At 45.5% G+C, this 23,007-nt stretch overlaps 1 protein-coding gene across 1 annotated transcript in view; it reads left to right on the top strand.

The window, feature by feature from the left end:
• Positions 1 to 23,007, top strand: part of ets1 (v-ets avian erythroblastosis virus E26 oncogene homolog 1) — a 125,835-nt gene that overhangs the window by 6,462 nt on the left and 96,366 nt on the right. The window contains exon 3 of the mRNA XM_078426660.1: positions 1,780 to 1,921. Coding sequence (XP_078282786.1) covers positions 1,780 to 1,921 — 142 coding nt within the window. The remainder of the gene's footprint in view (positions 1 to 1,779; positions 1,922 to 23,007) is intronic.

The raw sequence follows: 23,007 nt of genomic DNA, 5'->3' as shown, positions 1-23,007 counted from the left end.
AGCCGTTCAGAAGTTTAGCCCATCAAGTCTGCTCCACTATTCAATCACGGCTGGTTTACAATTTACAATCGTTACTGAAGCCTATTAACCTACAGACCTGTACGTCTTTGGATTGTGGGGAGAACCTGGAGCTTCTGGGGAAATCCCATACGGTCACGGGGAAAACGTGCAAACTCTGCACAGACAGCACCCATAATCAGGATTGATCCCGGGTCTCTGGAGCTGTAAGACAGCAACTCCACCACTGCGCCACCTTGATCTCGATCCGAAACATCACCGCTTCCTTCACTCCAGAGATGCTGCCTGTCCTGCTGAGTTACTCCAGCTTTTTGTGTCTATCTTCGGTTTAAACCAGCATCTGCAGTTTCTTCTTACACAGTTTAAGAAGGCATCATGTTCAGCACAGACATTGTTGGCCGAAGGGCCTGTTCTTGTGCTGTACAGTTCTATATTCTATGTGAATATATGTTGTGGATTGAAAAAGAACACATTCAACAGAATAATAGAGTGTGCTCCTAAAGATCAAGATACACAGCAAGAAATGTGGAGATGAAACTTTACTTTGTACCAAATGCATGTTATGCCTTCATCAGACTGTTTGATGGAATGATGCATCATGTGTTTAGATCTGTGTTAACATTTTTTTTCTAAAGATAAACTTTATGCAGAATGAAAATCATGTAAAAAAACAAGAACAGTGCAGAAACTGTTCTGGCATTCTCAGCGTCTATACATTAATTTGTGTTATATTCGGTAGGGTTTGCAAACTATCCTTAAACCAAGCACCCGTGCCACTCATGTGGCACCCTGGGGTGATGTCCCTTCCATTGTTTGAGCGGTGTCCCCACCAGACACTGCCCCTCAATGTCCAGCAGCGAAAGGACCCTAGACTGTGGTCGTCCTCCACAGAGCCTTGGCATTGGCTGCACCGAGCTTCAGTGCGTCCCTCAGCAGGTATTCCTGCAGCCAGGAGCGGGCCGGTCGGCAACATTCCCCAACGGACATCGCGCTCTGCTGGGAGGTCAACAGGTTTTGGGCAGCACTTGATGTCCATCTCTGAATGTGTCCCTGGGAACAGTCCGTATATCAGAGTGTCCTCTGTTACGGGGCTGTTTAGGATGAATCGTAACAAGGACCTTTGCTTCATTCTCCAGATTCCCTTTGCAAATCCACACTCTGTTCCACGGACATTTATAGGGGGTGGGGGGGGGGGGGGGGGGGGAGGAGAGGAGAAGGATCTCCATTCCATTGTTGAACTCACACTGCACTTTAATTGGGAGTGCTTGATGTGGTGATTCTGACCCTCTGCATATGTGATGGACAGTACACAATTCTCATCCTCCATAGAACAACGTGTTAAAGGTTTTTTCTCATTGGATCTACACTGCTGGTATCATGTTCCTTGATAAGAAGTCAGTTACTAAGGCCTGTCTACATCTGGAATGTGTAGGAAGGAACTGCAGATGCTGGTTTACACCAAAGATAGACACAAAATGCTGAAGTAACTCAGCGGGACAGGCAGCATCTCTGCGTAGCAGAAATAGGTGACATTTCGGGTCGAGGCCCTTCTATCCAGTTCAGTTCAGTTTAGTTTATTGTCATGTGAAAAGCTTTTGTTATCCAGAGCTATCCAGGGCAAAAGCTATCCAGAGATGCTGCCTGTGCCGCTGAGTTACTCCAGCATTTTGTGTCTATCTTCGGTGTAAACCAGCGTCTGCAGTTCCTTCCTACATCCAAAATGTGTTGCTCTATAATGAGCTGTTGCTTCCTGCGTTTCAGAAGCAACTCCCTGTCGAGGCGAGTGAGATCACACCTACTGTTGGATTTCCTGATAACTGCTACCAGCAGAGATTTTACTGGCAACAGCAAGGAAAGCTTGCAGCACAAGAAGTACCAACTGGGCATGAGTACTGCCCTCCAGGTAAGACATAGATGATGACTCACTGTGATGGATGTTTCTTTTGTTTGGTGTTGGTTTGTGATTGTATGTGTTATTGCATTTTTATTGATTATTCTTATTGGTCTTATTGTTGAACTGCGGGTAATTTTTCATTTCACTACACATTTATGTGTATGTGACAAATAAATTGACTATTGACTATTGATGGCTTAACTTGCCAGCTAAAGTGCTTTGAAATTTCATCTCCAAATGTAAATGGATGCATCCTACCACAAGCAAAGTGCAGTGTTTGAACTACTATCTACCTCTTTGGTGACCCTCGGACTATCCTTGATTGGACTTTGCTGGCTTTACCTTGCGCCAAATGTTATTCCCTTATTGTGTACAATGTAAATAGATCGATTGTAATCATGTATTGTCTTTCTGCTGACTGGATAGCGTGCAACAAAAGCTGTTCACTGTACCTCGGTACACGTGACAGTAAACTAAACTGACCTGGCTTCATCCGGGAAGCTATCTGGAAGGGTAGGCAGTAAAATTCAAGATTCGTCTTTGAAAATGTGTCTACATCAAGACTGAACAGAAGGAAAAAAGCTTCTTCACTTGAATAATGTAATCATATCATATCATATCATATATATACAGCCGGAAACAGGCCTTTTCGGCCCACCAAGTCCGTGCCGCCCAGCGATCCCCGTACATTAACACTATCCTACACCCACTAGGGACAATTTTTACATTTACCCAGCCAATTAACCTACATACCTGTACGTCTTTGGAGTGTGGGAGGAAACCGAAGATCTCGGAGAAAACCCACGCAGGTCACGGGGAGAATGTACAAACTCCTTACAGTGCAGCACCCTGTCACTTTGCATACATATGTGGAGGTTTGTTTTTGCTGATTTGTTTCTCTTTATCAGAGATTAAGGTCCTATATATATATATATATATATATATATATATATATATAGATGGGACATGTTGGGTGGCATATATATATATATGTTTTCCTTCCTCTTTTCAGCCTGATGACCAATTTCTGAGTAAAATTCCTCCTTTCATTGATGAACTTTCTTTCCAATAGAATGTAATTGCGCAGCCTCTCTGATAGGTATCTCTGCAGTCTGATGAAGTTCTCTCACAAAACGGCTGGCTCAGTGGGCTTAGCTGGTGGTGCTGCCGCCTCACAGCACCAGGGAACCGGGTTCAATCCTGACCTCGGGTGCTGTCCGTGTGGAGCTTGCATGTTCTTCTTGTGACCGTGTGGGGTTCCCTCTGGGTGCTCCGGTTTCCTCCCGCATCCCAAAGACATGTGCATTTTTGTAGGTTATTTGGCCCTCTGTAAATTGCCCCTAGTGTGTAGGTGCAGAAGTGAGATAACACTGAACTGGTGTGAAGGGGTGATAGATGACTGGCGTGGACTTGGTGGGCTGATGGGCCTGTTTCAATGATGGACCTTCAGTCAGTTAAAATGATCCAAAATAAACCTAAACTGAAAAAGAACAAACGCAAGACCTCAAAGTGCTGGAAACATGCAGGATTTGACAGAGAACACAAGTCCACAGCTCAGCTAGAAAACCCTGGATAAATGTAAAAGTAGATTAATTTGCCTTGGTTCAATCATACATGGAGCAGGGTCCCCACCCAAAATATCGCCCATCCTTTTTCTCCAGAGATGCTGCCTGTCCCGCTGAGTTACTCCAGCATTTTGTGTCTATTTTCTCCTTTTGGCTTCAGGTTTCGGCAACATGTCCTTTTGCCTGCCTCTGCTCTCTGGAACTGCCTCCTGAGCCAAATGGCTCCAGCGACTTTGGGTCCAGCTGAACAACTGGTGCCATTGAATCACAAGTCCCAACCTATTCATCCTTCCCCACCATCGTGCACAGTGGCATGAACTTGCTTTCTCACTTTCCCAGTAATGATAAACAGCAGCACAAGGAACTGCAGATGCTGGAATCTTGAGCAAAACATAAAATGCTGGAGGAACTCAGCGGGTCCAGTAGCATCCGTGCAGAGAATGGATAGACGACACTTCCCCCAAAACGTTAATTTTGTTTCTCTTTCCACAGATACTACCTGACCTGTTGAGTGATTCCATCATGTTCTGTTTTTATTCCAATTGTAAAGAGAGATTGCCTCTGGAATATTGTGTTCAGGTCTGGCCTCGTACACAAGGAAGGGTAAACGTGTGATAGGGGAGTGCAGCAAAGTTTGACTTCTGGAATGGTGGATTTCTCACTTAAGGGGAGATTAAATAGACTTGGCCTGTACTATGTAGGGTTCAGCTGACTAAGAGGTAACCTCATTGAAACATACAAAATCCTCACAAGGCTTGAGAAGCTAGATGCAGAGATGAGGTTTTCTTGGCTGGGTTATCTGGAATGATGGAAGTTATAGTTATAGAGTCATACGGTGAGGAAATAGGCTCTTCGGCCCAACTTGTCTATGTCGACCAGCATACACTACACTAGTTCCACCTGCCTGCGTACACTAGCCACACCAGAGGTAGGTACTTCCACAAAGAGAAGGTAGAGGAGTGCAGGAACACTGAACCACAAAGTATGAGTTGTTAAACCTATATCCTTTATCATAGTCAGAATCACAGACTCATACATCGTAGAAACAGCCCCATCAGCCCAACTTGCCCATGCCACCCAACACGTCCCATCAAAACTAGTCCCACCTGCCTGTGTTTGGCCCATATCCCTTCAAAGCTTTCCTATTCATGTACTTGTCTAAACGTTTTTTAAATGTTGTGATGGTGCCTGCCTTAACTAACCCCTCTGGCAGCTCGTTCTATACACCCACCACCCTTTGCTTAAAAAAGTTGCCCATGTTCCTATTAAATCATTCCTCTCTCACCTTCAACCTGTTCTTTGGTTCTTGATTCCAAGTTACAGTATAAAAATAAAGATTGGCCATTCAAGACAGAATGAGTAAAGAATTGTCACGCTTATACAAGTGAATCTGTGGATTTTAGATTAGTTTAGTTTTTAGATAGAGCGCGGAAACAGGCCCTTCAGTTCACTGAGTCCTCACCGACCAGTGATCCCCGCACATTAACATTATCCTACACACACAATTTTGTGTGGGTGTATAGAACGAGCTGCCAGAGGGGTTAGTTAAGGCAGGCACCATCACAAGCTCCTGTGTGTAAGGGAGACACCACGATCGAGCAGTCCTGGAGAAAGAGAGTCAAAACTAGACAGTGCACAAAGACGTTGAAATCAGGAAGGGTAATAATAATATTTAAAATGCAGACCGTAGAGCTCATTAAATATTGATTTGAAATTTCTTGATAATTATGAAGATTGCTTATCACATTCTCCCTGACCCGCTGCCTGACCCGCTGAGTTACTCCAGCGTTTTGTGTCTACGGAGTAAACCAGCATCAGCAGTTCCTTCCTACACATAGAACAGTACAGCACTGGGAGAGCCCCTTTGTCCCACCAAGTCTGACCTTTTTGTCATGGATCTCCTCCAGTGCCATAGTGAGGCACACCGGAAATTGGAGGAACAGCACCTCATATTTCGCCTGGGCAGCTTGCAGCCCAGTGGTATGAACATCGACTTCTCCAACTTTAGATAGTTCCTCTGTCCCTCTCTTCCCCTCCTCCTTCCCAGTTCTCCCTCTATCTTCCTTTGTCCCGCCTGACATCAGTCTGAAGAAGGGTCTCGACCCGAAACATCACCCATTCCTTCTCTCCCGAGATGCTGCCTGACCTGCTGAGTTACTCCAGCATTTTGTTTCATTAAGTGTTACGAAGGATGCTGCTTCATTTCAGTGGTTGAGATAAGTTGACTCATGGTTCAGAGATCAAGTGAAAAAGGTTTGTTGGTTTACTTGGGTCAGAGGCGCAGTTACCCATTGTGAGGGAATCCATTTTGAGGCTAATATTTGACTTTCCGATGTGTTACGTATCAATGTTCAATAATAAAGAACGTGTGGTTTAGTGGCAAATACATTACCCTGTATAAAGTGATAATGAGGCATCTAGCTTTGGTTGAGCCAATTTTCATGAGCTCGTGGTTTGCTCCATACTTACATATTGAACATATTCTTACATATTCTTACATCTCCACACTTACATATTATTTTTAAGTGCCAGTGCAATAGCTTGATATAATGAATTTAGTTTAGAGATATTGGGGCTAATCTCTCAGGTCAGTAAATTGTGGACATAGACATCAAAGTCATTAATAGCAGATTATAGACACCAGAGATGTCACAGGGACAGCACAGTGATGCAGCAGTATAGTTGCTGCCGTACAGCTCCAGGGACTACATTTTGTTTTGTTGCACAATCCGCAGGCAATGCCACTTTCATTTCACTGCACATCGTGTATGTGTATGTGACAAATAAACTTGACTTGACAGCACCAGAGACCAGGATTCAATTCTGACTACAAATGCTGTCCGTGTGGAGTTTGTACATTCTCCCTGTGGGTTTTCTCCTGGTGCTCTGGTATGTTCCCACAATCCAAAGACATATAGGTTTGTAGGATAATTGACATCGGTAAAATTATAAATCGTCCGTAGTGTGTGAGATAATGTTAGGGTTCGGGGTGATCACTGGTCAGCGTGGACATGGTGGGCCGAAGGGCCATCTTCTATACTGTATCTCTGAAGCCTAAAGTCCAAAGGCACTGACTTAATTTTCTTGACATTGATTGCTTAGTCTTAATTTAGTTTAGAGATACAGCATGGAACAGGCCCTTCGGCCCAACGAGTCCGCACCGACCAGCGATCCCCGCACATTAACACCATCTCACTCCCACTTGGGACAATTTACATTTATACTAAGCTAATTAACATACAAACCTGCACGTCTTTGGAGTGTGGGAGGAATCCGAAGATCTCGGAGAAAACCCACGCAGGTCACTGGGAGAACGTACAAACACCATGCAGACAGGCACCCATTGTCAGGATCGAACTCGGGTCTCCGGCGCTGTAAGACAGTAGCTCGACCGCCATGCCACCCATTGTCCTTCGCAAACTGGGCATCAGCAGTCAATTAAATATATGTTACCTTTTAATAAGTGACAAAAAAAACCAGCCTTAATGATAATTTGTATTATCGAAAAAATAGTAAGCATAGTTTGCATATCAGTCCACATAAAGAAAGATGTAAACTGACCGGCAAAAAACCTTGTGCATCAGGCAGTATAAATTAATTCCCTACAATCATTAGTAATACAATTTATTGAGACAAACTTTAACTAAATTTGACAAGTTGTAATCACCAACGTTTCTGAGGTAATGTGTGAATTCTAGTGCAACTATTGCTACTTGTCAGTCAGTGAATTAAATCACCCAACTTTACAAATGATATTGGTCATTTAAGTTTCCTCCTTGACATACATTTGTTGATCACAAGCTTAAACATTATAATCTTCACTCCCCTGCTCTCTGATTCAGTGTTAATGCACCTCCATGTGTAAAGAGAGCTTTTTTGCCTCGTGTTGAATCAATATCCATTTGGCTGAGAGTATGAGTCAATTACGAATATAACGGAGATATTGTCATGTATTCCTTTTAACAACTGCAACTGATGTGTATTTGTCACATCCTTCACAGTGCCTCAGGACATCCCAGAGCTCTTCACAGCCAATTACTCACTTTTGAAGCACTCTCTTGTAATGTCGACATGCTCAATAGCCAAATAACCCAAGGCAACGTCCCACAAATAGCAGTGGGACAAATAACTAGTTGATCAATTTTCATGATTCTAGTTCAGGGATGAAAGTAGACCAGGGGAACTGTGTTGTGTAGGAACTGCAGATGCTGGTTTAAACCGAAGATGGACACAAATAAGCTGGAGTAACTCAGCGGAGTAACTCAGAGACAGCATCTCTGGACAGCAGGAATAGGCAGCGTTTCAGGTTGAGACCCTTCTTCAGACTCAGGGAAACTATCGTGCTCTGCTTTAAAGAGTGACATAAGATCATTTATATCACCGGGGAGTAGTTGGAACCATGTTTATTATTTCATGCAGAAAATTACTCCCATGTTTCAATGGTTGGTTGCCATTACTCTGTAGGTAATGTCATTAGACAATAGGTACAGGAGGAGGCCATTCAGACCTTCGAGCCAGCACCGCCATGCAATGTGATCATGGCTGATCATTCTCAATCAGTACCCCATTCCTGCCTTCTCCCCATACCCCCTGACTCCGCTATCCTTAAGAGCTCTATCTAGCTCTCTCTTGAATGCATTCAGAGAATTGGCCTCCACTGCCTTCTGAGGCAGAGAATCCCACAGATTTACAACTCTCTGACTGAAAAAGTTTTTCTTCATCTCATTTCTAAATGGCCTACTCCTTATTCTTAACCTGTGGCCCCTGGTTCTGGACTCCCCCAACATTGGGTACATGTTTCCTGCCTCCAACGTGTCCAACCCCTTAATAATCTTATAAACCTTCTACACTTCCTATAAATACCGCATCCACTCCCAATACCAACACGAGGGGAGCAGCATAGAGCCATTCAGCACGGAAACAGGCCGTTCAGCCCAGCTTACGCATGCCGACCACGAGCGCCATATAGGCTAGACCCATTTGCCTGTATTTGGCCCATCTATATACTAAAATGCTCGTTTGTTTGTTTGTTCCTGAACTACAGCCAAAACAGTACACGATAACGCGACAATTTTAGGCCCACCTTACTCGCCGTCGTCCCTTTGGTGCTAATGGAAGACGTTTCGACCCGAAACATCACCTATTTCTTTTCTCCAGAGATGCTGTCTAACCCGTTGAGTTATGCCAGCTTTTGGGGCTATCTTCGATTTAAACCAGCATCCTCAGTTCCTCCCTATACATCCCAAATTGTATACCCACTTGGGAGAGTCTAGGACTAGAAGTCATAGCCTCAGAATTAAAGGAGGTTCTTTCAGGAAGGAAGTGGGGAGGAATTTCTTTAGTCAGAGGGTGGTGAATCTGTGGAATCATTGCCACAGAAGGCTGTGGAAGTCTAGTCAGTGGATGTATTCACGGCAGAGATAGATAGATTCTTGTTTAGTACGGGTGTCAGAGATTATGGGGAGAAGACAGGAGAATGGGGCCAGGAGGGAGAGATAGATCAGCCATGATTGAATGGCAGAGTAGACTTAATGGGCTGAATGGCCTAATTCTACTCCTATCACTTATGATTTCCCTGATTGATTAATTCCAGCATGTCAGAAGCCTTCTTTATCACCCTATCTATGTGTGATGCCTTGGTGGGAGAATGGATTTGCACTTTGTATAAACTGAGTTCTCATCAACTCAGTCTTCTTGTGCGAGACAAGGATATGCAGACGCTGCACAACCAAAATGAGACATAAAGTGCCTGAGTAAATTAACGGGTCAGGCAGTACCTCTGGCGAACATGGACAGGTGACCTTTTGGGTCGGGATCCTTCTTCAGACTGACTGCAGTAAGGGGGAGAAAGCGGAACAAATTCTGGCGAGTGATAGGTGGATACAGACAGTGTTGCGGTGCTAATTTTCTAGGCGCTGGAGCTGTCACTGGTGCCGGAGCGGCTGATGTTAAATTCCCCGCTAGTTAAAATCCCCCACTGTTTATTTTGGTTTTTTTTACAGAGGTGCAGAGGACACAGGTGAGTTGCGGGGGTGGGGGGTTGAGATGGTGAGACAAAGGCCAGGTATAAAAAGACAAAAAGTGTAAGATGGGGAGGAGAGGCATGAAATGTGAAACCAGAGTTAGGAATGCAGGTCACAGGGGAAAGGGAAAATGCGTGCACATCCAGGTGATCAGGGAGAAAAGCGCTGGGAGGGTGGGGTGGGGTGGGGGAGGGGTCATTCTTCTTTGTAAATTCAAACACTTTGCTGTTTTCAATGCCACTGTACACCGATCAGCCAAAACATTATGACCTGATGAACCAAAACTTTATGACCACCTGCCTAATATGCTGTTGGCCCTCCTTGTGCAGCCCTTTACGCAGCAGGGTGCGATGCACTGTGTATTGTGACACATCCCTCCCGTGACCACCATTAACATTTTCTGTGACTTGTGCCACAGTCGACCTTCTGTCGGTTCGGACCAGACGGGATAGCCTTCGTTGCCCTCGCGCATCGATGAGCCTTGGGCGCCCAACACCCTGTCTGTCGCCGGTTTGTGGTTTGTCCCTCCTCGGACCACTGTCGGTAGGTACTCACCACTGCTGACCGGGAGCACCCCACAAGCCTTGCCGTTTCAGAGATGCTCTGACCCAGTCGTCTGGCCATAACAATTTGGCCCTTGTCAAAGTCGCTCAGGTCTTTACTCCTGCCCATTTCTCCTGCATCCAACGCATCAAATTCAAGAACTGACTGTTCACTTGCTGCCTAATATATCCCACCCCTTGACAGGTGCCATTGTAACAAGATAATCAATGTTATTCACTTCGCCTGTCAGTGGTCATAATGTTTTGGCTCGTCGGTGTACATTGAGCTATCTGTTTTGGCATTGGTTTATTGATATACACAGAGACACAGTGAAAAACCTTTGCATGCTATCCAGTCAAATCAAACTTTACATGAGTACAATCAAGACATACACAACAAGTAGCGCAATTTTACAATGAAATAGCAATATGGTTACAGACAAAGTGCAAATTTTTTTTTTAAGTGCCAAGTCTACAAAGAGGTAGGTTGGAAGATGGAGACTGCACCCTAGCTCAGGAGGGGACAGGTAGTCTGGTTACAGCGGTTTAGATGCTGTTTCTGAATCTGGAGGTACGTCAGTTCAGTTCAGTCTAGTTTATTGTCATGTGGTGCAGTAAAAGGTTTTATGTTGCATGCTAACCAGTCAGAGGAACGACAATATATGATCACAATCGAGCCATTTTCATCGTATAGATACAAGATAAGGGAATAACGTTTAGTGCAAGGTAAAGCCAGTAAAGTCTGATCAAAGATACTCCAAGGGTCACCAATGAGGTAGATAGTAGTTCAGCACTGCTCTCTGGTTGTGGTAGGATGGTTCAGTTGCCTGATAACAGCTGGGAGGAAACTGTCCCTAAATCTGGAGGTGTGCGTTTTCACACTTCTGTACCTTTAGCGTGATGGGAGAGGGGAGAAGAGGGACTGGCCAGGATGGCATTCATCATTAATTATGCTGCTGGCCTTGCCGAGGCAGCGTGAGGTATAAATGGAGTCAATGGAAGGGAGGTTGGTTTGTGTGATGGGCTGGGCTGCGTCCACACTTTGCTGCAACATCTTGAGGTCTTGGACAGAGCTGTTCCCAAACCAAACTGTGATGCATCCCCATAAAATCGTTCAACCTGTCCACCTGGAGAGGGGAGAAGAGGGATTGATTTGGGTGAAAATTAACCTTGTTTATCACATCATATTGCAATGTGTACTTTTGATTTGATGTTTTTTCTTCTACAAATCTCTCCTATAGATAGTCCTTATTTGCATTAAACCATGGAACTGCTTTTAGGTGATTAACCTAAAAGCTCGTATGCAAATAGCAAGTTTTAAATGTTTTAATCAGAGCTGTGTTCTCAGCATTATGTTGTATGGTGTCGGTGCGGGTACGCACCAACTGGGCGGGGATTGTCATTGAGAGCTAGCACACTGTACATCAAGGATGAACAATCTCACTCAGAGAAACCACAGCAGGGCTGCTATGCTGAATGGAAAATGTCACACACCAACAGTGAAGAGATCGTTTTTTGAGGTTAGAACTAGATGTATTGCTGAAGAAACCAACGAGGTCACAGGGAGAACGTGCAAGCTCCGTACTGACAGCATCTGCCTTCGGAGCTGTGGTGGCGCTGCGAGTGCGGCTGCGAGTGCGGCTGCGACTCGCCTTCGGAGGCTCCGGCCGCGTGGACGTCGGAAGCCTGCAGACCCTGCCCTGGGTGGGGTCCGACATCGGGAGCTCCGGCAGTGGCAGCGTCTTCGCCCGCCCCGAATCGCGGGGCTTGGGTCGGCCCGCTGCGGAACTTTCACCGTCCGGCGCGGCCTGAAATAGGCCGCGGGATTTTCTCCGCCCGGCGGGGGCTTCAATGTCGGGAGCCATGACCGCCCCAACGTGGCAACTTCAACAGCCTGACTGCGGGAGAAGACGGCAGGGGAAGAGAAAAGACATTCTGGCCTTCCATCACAGTGAGGAGGTGACTGGAGGAGACTCACAGTGATGGATGTTTCTTTTTTTTGTTTTGTGTTGGTTTGTGATTGTGTGTGTTATTGCTTCTTTTTATTGCTCTTATTGTTGGACTGTGGGTAACGGAATTTCGTACAAAAGACTTGTTTTGTTTGGATGACAATAAACGCGATTCTGATTCTGATTCTGATTCGGATTCTGATTCTGATCTGAGTTCAGGATCGAATCTGGGTCTCTTGTCGTCGTTGTCGTGGCTATCCCTTGAGGATGATGGTCTACATTCCGATGTCAGAACGAAGACGCCTGTGCGTGTGTTTGTTTAACATGTACTTGATGTTGCACTCCAAGAAGCACACGATCCTTCACAAATCAATCAACTAATTCCAATGGCAAGGGAACCGAGACGGTTGGAGCCGATGGATCTGTTGCAGCCTTCATCCGCCGTCACAGCCGTTGAGTTCAGGATAACATTGTCCGCCTGGTCCTCCGTTGAGGTCTTGTAGGTCGGATCGTTCTTAGTCTGGACCCTCATCCTCGACCTTACCGCCATGGGTGGCCCTACCAGAAGCTAGTCTTCCGACGGCATCGCTCTCAGAATCATGGAGGCACGCAAGCCTGTTCACCACGACAAGGTGAACGATCCGAAGAGGTCTCTAGCGCTGTGAGGTAGCAACTGCGCCATTGTGCCGCCTATATTAAATTAAAATTATCTCATAGCACTTACAAATAATAATTGGGCAAAATAGCCATTTCATTTTGCTTCCTAACCCTTGCCTAATAGGGACTTGGATCCTTTGTGTAGGAAGGAACCGCAGATGCTGGTTTACGCCAAAGATAGATGCAAAATGCTGGAGTAACTCAGCAGGACAGGCAGCATCTCTGGAGAAAAGGAACGGGTGACGTTTTGAGGTTGAGACCCTTCTGAAGATCTCCCATTTCTTCTATCCAGAGATGCTGTCTGTCCCACTGTGATACTCCAGCATTCTGCGTCTATCTTGGATCCTTTGCCAGGCATTATGGGCTGCAAAACAAACTGACTGAATCGGTGATCTGAATCCATTAGTAAGTACCCATCAGCCTTACATAAAACATGGAGGAGTACAGCACTGGAATGGGCCCTTCAGCCCACAATCTTTGTGCCGAATATGAATCCAAGTTTGACTGTTCTCACCTGCCTGTACATGGTCTGGTAGCAGGACGGTCTCAGAGAACTCATGAGAACAAAAAGGCAAGAATTCACAGCACAACGTGAGGTTAACGTGAGGAATGGGGAGAAATTGATGGCTTGTCCTGAAAGTTGCGTGTGGGTTTTCTCCTGGTGCACTGGTTTCCTCCCACATTCCAAAGTCGTGCAGGTTTGCAGCCTAATTGGCTTCTGTAAATTGTCCTGCGTATCTAGGATAGAACTAGTGTATGGCTGATCATGGTTGGTGTGGACTCGGTGGGCCGAAGGGCCTTTTTCCACACTATCTCTAAACTAAACCAAACTAAACGAAACTAAACTAAAAGTTAGGTAAAGGGAGCGAAGTGGCAGATCCTGGACAATGCCTGGTCTCAGTTTTAATCTGTGGAAGACTGTGAGTTCTTTATATTTCTGTTGTGCCGGTGAAGGTGGATGAGACAGAGGAAAGCATATTTCTAAAGATGATTACTGTAGAGAAACTAAGTTGGGATTACCTTTGCATTTCACCATTTCTCTCTACATTTATCACTTTTGGAGGACAAGACAGGGCTTGGAGGTACTTCGTACAATGCCCACTGCCTATGTGAATACAAAAAAGATGCCAATTGGACGAAGGGTCTCGACCCGAAACATCACCCATTCCTTCTATCCAGAGATGCCGCCTGACCCGCTGAGTAACAGTACTCCAGCATTTTGTGTCTATTGCCAGTTTGACTGATTATAGGTGAGATAGTGATTCCCCAGCTATGGTTGGAGGGTGTCTATTGCCCTTCTCAAGTTATCTTTGAGATGGTGGTGGTGAGGGGCCTTCTTGAACTGCTGCAGTCTGTTTAGTGATGTTACTCCCACAAGGATTTGTAGGAAAATAACTGCAGATGCTGGTACAAATCGAAGGTATCACAAAATGCTGGAGTAACTCAGCAGGTCAGGCAGCATCTCTGGAGAGAAAGAATGGGTGACGTTTTTGGTCGAGACCCTTCTTCAGACTGACGTCACCCATTTTTTCTCTCCAAGGTGCTGCCTGACCTGCTGAGTTACTCCAGCATTTTGTGATACCCACAAAGATTTAGTGCGGGTATTCTATGATTCAGGCCCAGCGAGCTGAGTTGGCCCCTGTGGATACTCAGCATCTGACGTGCTTACGACCATCTTATTTATGTGGATAATCCCGTTAAGACATTGGTAAACCTGATATGTGGTGAATGGGAGACTTCGTGAAGAGAATGCCATTAAATTTCAAGGTGAGATCATTGGACTCTATTTTTGGAGAAGCTTCAGATTTTTTAGAGATACAGCGCAGAAACAGGCCCTTCGGCCCACCGGGTCCGCGCCGCCCAGCGATCCCCGCACATTAACACTATCCTACACCAACTACGGACGATTTTTACATTTGCCCAGCCAATTAACCTACGTACCTGCACGTCTTTGGAGTGTGGGAGGAAACTGAAGATCTCGGAGAAAACCCACGCAGGTCACAGGCAGAACGTACAAACTCCGTACAGACGGTGGCCGTAGTCAGGATCGAACCTGAGTGTCCGGCGCTGCATTCGCTGTAAGGCAGCAACTCTACCGCTGCGCCACCGTGCCGCCCCGTTCTTCTTCTGTCGCATGTCTTTTAGACCTGCAGCTCCGTTGAGGTGAGCCAGGCCAACGTGTCATCGTCCAGGTCAATCAGACCTCGTTCACCATTCGGTGGCCGGTATTTGGGCCAAATGGTGACTATGTGCTCCACTGTCTGTGTTGGGTCCCCCACACTTGCAGAAGGCACTCCCTGTGGAGAAGCCATTCCCTGGGACTTGTGGCACAAATTAGCTCAGACCTCGTTACTCTACGGGACTTTCTTCTCTTGATTTTAAAACCCCTGTCCCAATGAGGCGATTTTTTAGGCGTCTGCAGGTGACTAGGCTGTCGCCACACGGTCGCCATGGTGTGGCCTGTACGGTCGTGAGTCATCTCCTCAGTCACCCAAAGAACCGTAACGTCTTTCTGGTCGCCGCTGGATTTTCAGAATGTTGAAATATTTTCGGCGACAGTGGGTTTGACGCCAATGAGCGTAGTTTGACGTCTCCTGACGTGGGCGCTGTCGTAGGTTGTCGCCAGGTTGTCGCCAGGTGACGTAGGTTGTCGCCGGTGCTGACCGGTCAATTCCATTGACGACTGCCTACGTCAACCGGCGACAGGTACCGGCATCAAAACCGGAGGCCAAAATGACGTGAATTGTCTTCAGTTGTCGCCGACGAGGTCGTAGCTTGTCGTAGCTTGTCGCGGGTGAACGTAGGTTGACTTCGGTTGTCGTAGGATGTCCCCTGTGTGGTCGTAGGTTGTCGTAGGTGCGGTCGGAGGTGGACGTCCTACTCGCGACGATTGGGTCGCCGGTTGTCGGTAGCTTGTCGTAGCTTGATGTCGACTAGGTGGTAGGTTGTTGTAGCTTGTCGTAGACATTGTCGTAAGGGGGGGTCCAGTCACCGTTTTTTTGGCGACCTGCTACGACCGTGACAATCGCCTAAAAAATCGCCTAATTGGGACAGTCCCTTAAAAAGGCACTGAATATGATAGCTATGCAATGGAGACCAGCCAGAGTTAGTGGGTGTAAATGATTTAAGGAGGACCAGAACTTCGGCATTGGAGGCAAAGGTACATTTGATTCGGAAGGAACTGCAGATGCTGGTTTAAACTGAAGATAGACACAAAATGCTGGAGTAACTCAGCGGGACAGGCAGCATCTCTGGAGAGAAGGAATGAGTGACGTTTTGGGTCGAGACCCTTCCTCAGAGTCCACAACAGCTCCACTGAGCAATAACTCTGCCTTAATCATTTCTAATTTACTTTATTAGAGAATAACAATCTGATGAAGGGTCTCGACCCGAAACGTCACCTACTCCTTTTCTCCAGAGATGCTGTCTGACCCGCTGAGTTACTCCAGCTTTTTGTATCTATCTTTAGAGATACAGTAGGTAGAACCTTTTTCGTAATCAGACCAACTCCTGGGGGAGTCCAGAACCAGGGGCCACAGTCTTAGAATAAAGGGGAGGCCATTTCAAACTGAGGTGAGAAGGACCTTTGTCACCCAGAGAGTTGTGAATTTGTGGCATTCTCTGCCACAGAGGGCAGTGGAGGCCAATTCACTGGATGAATTTAAGAGAGAGTTAGATAGAGCTCTGGGGGCTAGTGGAATTAAGGGGTATGGGGAGAAGGCAGGCACGGGTTACTGATTGTGGATGATCAGCCATGATCACAATGAATGGCGATGCTGGCTTGAAGGGCCAAATGGCCTCCTCCTGCACCTATTTTCTGTGTTTCTAGGTAACTCACCCTTTGTGACTTCAAATCCCTATCTCAATTGATCTTGTTTGATGTCGTCTGAAATCACTGCTCTCCTCTCTATCCTTATCTCCTCTCATCAGTTCATCTCTCCAGCTGTTATTAATGATCTCCATTAGCTGTTTGCATTTCACTTGGCCTCATTAAAACTTTTCATCTCAATCACAGATAGCACCGTCTCCGATCACCTTCTTGTGACATTTTGCACTCACTGGGTTAAGACCCCCACTCCATTACCTTCTGTGTTCAGCACAAGAAAATGTTCTGTCGTGTTTTACTTACTTTTGCACTTTCAGGATCACAGTTGTTCGTTGGGCTTTTTGTCTCCCTTCTCACGATGTTTCTCCTGTTACTGACCTACTCAAATGTACCGAATATAGACTCAAAAAGCAGGAGTAACTCTGAGTCTGAAGAAGGGTCTCAACCCGAAACGTCAGCTAATCCTTCTCTCCAGAGATGCTGCCTGTCCTACTGAGTTACTCCAGCTTTTTGTGTCTATCTCGTTTAAACCAGCATCTGCAGTTCCTTCCTACACAAGAGTCAAGTGTTACATAGAAACATAGAAAATAGGTGCAGGAGGAGGCCATTCGGCCCTTCGAGCCAGCACCGCCATTCATTGTGATCATGGCTGATCATCTACAATCAGTAACCTGTGCCTGCCTTCTCCCCATATCCCTTGAATCTACTAGCCCTCTTTTAAATTCATCCAGTGAATTGGCCTCCACTGCCCTCTGTGGCAGAGAATTCCACAAATTCACAACTCTCTGGGTGAAAACGTTTCTTCTCACCTCAGTTTTAAATGGCCTCCCCTTTATTCTTGGACTGTGTCCCCTGGTTCTGGACTCCCCTCAACTTTGGGAACATTTTTCCTGCATCTAGCTTGTCTAGTCCTTTTATAATTTTATACGTCTCTATAAGATCCCCTCTCATCCTTCTAAACTCCAGTGAACCCTAGTCTTTCCAATCTTTCCTCATATGACAGTCCCTCCATCCCAGGGATTAACCTCGTGAATTGTTTTATTGTCATATGTCCCTGATTTTTCCTTGCAGCAGCACAACAGAATATGTAAACATAGTACACTGTAAAACAATATAATAAACAAGAAAAAAAGGTTCAGTGTGTGTGTATGTATACACATACCCACATATACATGTATATGTATGCGTATGTATGTATGTATATATATATATATATATAATTTATATACACACACACACACACATATATATATGTGCATATACAAACACATCCGTAAATAAAAAAATAATAATAATAGTGCAACAATAACAATAATAGTCTATGTCGTTCAGAGCTTATTTGGAGGTTGTAGTATTTAATTGCCTGTTGGGTAATAAAGAGAAGCAAAAAAGATCTGCAGCTCAAGTGATCAGGAAAAAGAAGACCAAATCTGGATTTGAGAGTTTGTTGAGAGTGGAATTAGTTTTAGTTTAGAGATACAACATGGAAACAGGCCGTTTTGCCCATCGAATTCACACCGACCATTGCTCACACTTGTTCAATGACATCCCACCATTGTATCCACTCCCTACACGCTGGGATCACTTTTGCAGAGCCCGATTAACCTGCAAACCCACACGGCTTCGGGATGTGGCAGGAAACCGGAGCACCTGGAGGAAAGCCACGCAGTCATATGGAGAACATGCAAACTCCACACAGACAGCACCTGAGGTTGTGATTGAACTCGGGTCTCCGCCACTGTGTGGAGGCAGCAGCTCCACCAGCCGCGCCATTCTACTAGCTGGTGTTGGAGAAGGGCCATTTTAGCTGAACTGTGGGTCAGGTTAAGTTCTACAATAATAGAGTGGAGTGTTAGCTTGTAAAAAGGGGTGGTGGTGTGTGTGTTTGTGTGTGTGGGTGAGGGGAAGTGAGGGCATTGGGGAATTGTGTGGGGTTGCAATGTGGGGGTTGCAGATCATAGAAGCACTAACGTAAATAGTGCAAGTGCAATTGTTGGAGATGACTGATATCTGGGTCGTTTGGATACGCGTAGTTTAGTTTCGTTTATTTTATTACAGTAACATGTACCGAGGTGCAGTGGAAAATGTTTTGTTGCGTGCAATCCTGTTAGCGAAAAGACTAAACATGATTCCAATCAAGTCGTCTACAGTGTAGAGACAGAGGGTAAAGAGTACAACAACTGTGATAGAGTGTTGTCAGTGGACTAAGACAGGGCGAATCGAAGTGAGGGTAAGTTAGAAGAGGGAGCAGATGGAAGAGAAAGGATAATGGAAAGTGATTGAAGAAATAACATTTGTACAATCTGGACGGATGATAAAAAGCAAATGTAATCATTGATCTTTTATTTTATAACGTTTAAAATGGTAAGCAGCATGTATTGTTTTAAAAGATTAAGTCATGTCTGTGAAATGCTGACTAAATGTGTGACCTCAAAGCCTGGAGTTCCCCTTCATAGTCTTGTGCTCTAATCCTTCTTTTAATGCTAATTAAAGTCAAGAAATGCTGTGCATTTTGCCAAATTAATTCAAAAGTTCTCTGTATCGAGTCATTTTCACATGAAAATCTTGTGATCAGGAGCTGAGTAAACCACCTTGAGAACTTACTGAAACCGTCGGTTGGCTTCTGCTGACTTTGTGGTTTCAGCTAACGGTCTTGTTGCCTGCCAGGCCTGGCACACTCCAGCTTGGCTGCAGTCGTTGTTGTCTCATTGCTGGGCCTAGTGCGCGGAGACTGCAGGGAGCACACTCACCATTTTCCATCCTGTGGTTGTATAATATCACATGGAGTGAAACAAAGGCACTTCGGAACTCTTTAAGTACCTTTGAAATGTTGTTACTGTTGTGATGCAGAAAATGCAGCAACCAATTTCTGAACAGTTAGCTTTAGACTTTAGATACAGCATGAAAACAGGCCCTTCAGCCCACCGAGTCCACGCCGACCAGCGATCGCCCTATACACTAGCACTATCCTCCTACATACTGGGGACAATTTACAATTTTTTTACGGAAGCCTATTAATTTTAGACTTTACTTTTAGGGGTGGGAATGTCCTTAGAAAGTGTCCAGCTATCTTCTATCACCAGGTATCCTCTTCTAAGTGAGCAGCATGCTTTGGTCAAACTGCTCATGTAAAAGATGGTATCCAAAAAACAGTGGCAAACTCCTTCAATATTTGCAACAGAGATATAAATTAGGAAGATAACGTTATGCTATTGAGGTGTAGATTGAATTACCTGGGACAGTAGTATGATTGATGCCACTGAGTCAAGCTGTCGTCATGTGAAATTTATTAATGCCTGGTTTATATAATTATCATATTTCCCAATACATAATCATAGAGTCACAGAGTTGTACAGCTTGGAAACGGACTCTTCGACCTAACATCCATACCAAGCAAGGTGCTCCATCTAAACTAGTTCAATTTCTCTGCTTTTGGCCCATATCCCTCTAAACCTTTCCCATCCTTGAACCTAATACTGGGTAAATTTGATTTACTGCCGTTGAACTTAGTTTAGTTTAGTTTAGTTTAGTTTAGTTTAGTTTAGAGATACAGCGCGGAAACAGGCCCTTCGGCCCACAGAGTCTCCACCGACCAGCAATTCCCGTACACTAACACTATCCTACACACACTAGGGACAATTTACACATACGCCAAGCCAATTAACCGACATACCTGTAGGATTTTGGAGTGTGGGAGGAAACCGAAGATCTCGGAGAAAACCTACGCAGTCCGTGGAAGAACGTACAAACTCCGTAGAGACAAGGACCCGGAGTCGGGATCGAACCCGGGTCTCCAGCGCTGCAAGTGCTGTGAGGCAGCAACCCTATCGCTGGCCCAGTTGCATCACCAAACATAGAAGAGAGGTTCATAAGTGATAGGAGCAGAATTAGGCCATTTGGCCCATCAAATCTACTCCACCATTCAATCATGGCTGATCTAAATTTCCCTCTCAACCCCATTCTCCTGCCTTCTCCCCATAATAATTGATACCCAGTCAGCACAATGGTGTAGCGGTAGAATTGCTGCCCGACAGTGCCAGAGACCTGGGCTTGATCCTGACTATGGGTGCTGTCTGTACGGAGATTGTACGTTCTCCCCGCCACCTGCGTGGGTTTCCTCCAAGATCTCCGGTTTCCTCCCACACTCCAAAGACGTAGATGTTTGGCGGTTAACTAGTTTGGTAAAAATGGTAAATTGTACCTGGTGTGTGTAGGAAAGTGTGAGTGTGCGGGGATCTGAAAACTAATCAAGATTCTGTCATCTCCACCTTAACAATATCCATTGACAGGCTCCACAGCCTTCTGTGGCAATGAATTCCATAGATTCATCGCCCTCTAACTGAAGAGCTTCCTCCACATCTCCTTTCTAAAGGTACGTCCTTTCATTCTGAGGCTATGGCCTCTGGTCCTAGACCCTCCCACTAGTGGAAACAACCTTTCCACATCTGTTCTATCCAGCCCTTTTACTATTCAGTATTCTATGTCTTGAAGTTAGGACTGTGTCAGGTGATTTCTCTCAACTCTTATTCACAAAATGCTGGAGTAACTCAGCAGGTCAGGCAGCATCTCAGGAGAGAAAGAATGGGTGACGTTTCTTCAGACTGAGTTGCTGAGTTACTCCAGCATTTTGTGAATAAATCTCTCAACTCTTCAGCAGGTGTTGCCTATTTACACCCATCGCCTGACCCGGCCATCTGAGAAACTAATTTTCATTTTCTCAGTGAACCCTGCTACTACCTTTGCAATCAGATACTAGGCCATTGGTTAGGTTTGCATCCTTTATGCGTGACAAGATAATGAGTCATTTATTTTTAACCAAGGCCTTGGATTAGTGGAACCTTCCCGCAGGTACTGTGAAGTACCTGCCTTAAACAAGAAATTGGTGATGCCTTTGTAGATAAGATATGTGAATTTGTCACCCATCTCAGCTTCCATCTGGGGAACTTCCACTCACCTTAAATTCAGTCACCGAAGAAGGGTCTCGACCCAAAACATCACCTATTCACCAATGAATGTCCTTCTGCAGTTGTACAGGGCCCTAGTGAGACTGCACCTGGAGTACTGTGTGCAGTTTTGGTCTCCAAATTTGAGGAAGGATATTCTTGTTATTGAGGGCGTGCAGCGTAGGTTCACTAGGTTAATTCCCGGAATGGCGGGACTGTCATATGTTGAAAGACTGGAGCGACTAGGCTTGTATACACTGGAATTTAGAAGGATGAGAGGAGATCTTATCGAAACGTATAAGATTATTAAGGGGTTGGACACGTTAGAGGCAGGAAACATGTTCCCAATGTTGGGGGAGTCCAGAACAAGGGGCCACAGTTTAAGAATAAGGGGTATGCCATTTAGAACTGAGATGAGGAAAATCTTTTTCAGTCAGAGAGTTGTGAATCTGTGGAATTCTCTGCCTCAGAATGCAATGGAGTCCAATTCTCTGAATGCATTCAAGAGAGAGCTAGATAGAGCTTTTAAGGATAGCGGAGTCAGGGGGTATGGGGAGAAGGCAGGAACGGGGTACTGATTGTGAATGATCAGCCATGATCACATTGAATGGCGGTGCTGGCTCGAAGGGCCAAATGGCCTCTTCCTGCACCTATTGTCTATTGAATGGACATCGAGAGGGTGGATTCTTATAAGTACCTGGGTGTCCACCTCAACAATAAACTGGACTGGACTGAAAACACTGATGCGCTATACAGAAAGGGCCAGAGCAGACTTTATCTGCTAAGGAGACTCAGGTCCTTTGGAGTGCTGGGGGCACTCGGCCATCTTCTATGGAGTGGTCTGCTGGAGCAGCAGCATCTCAGCGGCGGAGGGGAAGAGACTCGACAAGCTGGTCAGGAAGGCCAGCTCTGTCCTGGGTTGCCCCCTCGACTCAGTGCAGGTGGTGGGAGAAAGGAGGATGATGGCAAAGCTAACATCGCTGCTGGACAACGACTCCCACCCCATGCAGGACACTGTCACTGCACTGAGTCGCTCCTTCAGTGACAGACTCCTTCACCCCAAGTGCGTGAAGGAGAGATATAGGAGGTCCTTCCTTCCCGCTGCTGTGAGACTGCACAACCAGCACTGCTCCCAGCAGACCAGTCAACAATAGCAGCTAAGAACACACAGAAAACTGATGACAATTTATGTATCTTTTATTAATTTATAATGAATGATCCACTTTGCTGCTGTTATACTGTAAATGTCCCCAGTGTGGGACGAATAAAGGAATATATAATAATAATAATTATTATTATTGTTATTATTATTATTATTCCTTTTCTCTAGAGATGCTGCCTGACCCACTGAGTTACTCCAGCTTTTTGTGTCTACCTTACATTCAGCCCCCATGGATACTACCTGACAGATAGATCAATTACTTCAGAGTGCACAAACTCAACAACAGCAGGAAGAGTGTTTAACACTCACACCTTACAAATATTAAGACACCTGGGGAAAATCTTGATAAGAAAAAGCGATGGTGAAGGAGTATTTTGAAAGGTCTCGTAAAGGAATCCTGGACCTAGGCACAGTGGTGACCCAGCAGT

The sequence above is a fragment of the Rhinoraja longicauda genome, chromosome 32 (genome assembly GCF_053455715.1).
Source record: "Rhinoraja longicauda isolate Sanriku21f chromosome 32, sRhiLon1.1, whole genome shotgun sequence".
NCBI lineage: Eukaryota > Metazoa > Chordata > Chondrichthyes > Rajiformes > Arhynchobatidae > Rhinoraja > Rhinoraja longicauda.
Note: the sequence above shows the minus strand (reverse complement) of the source record. Positions and strands in the feature narration are given on the sequence as shown.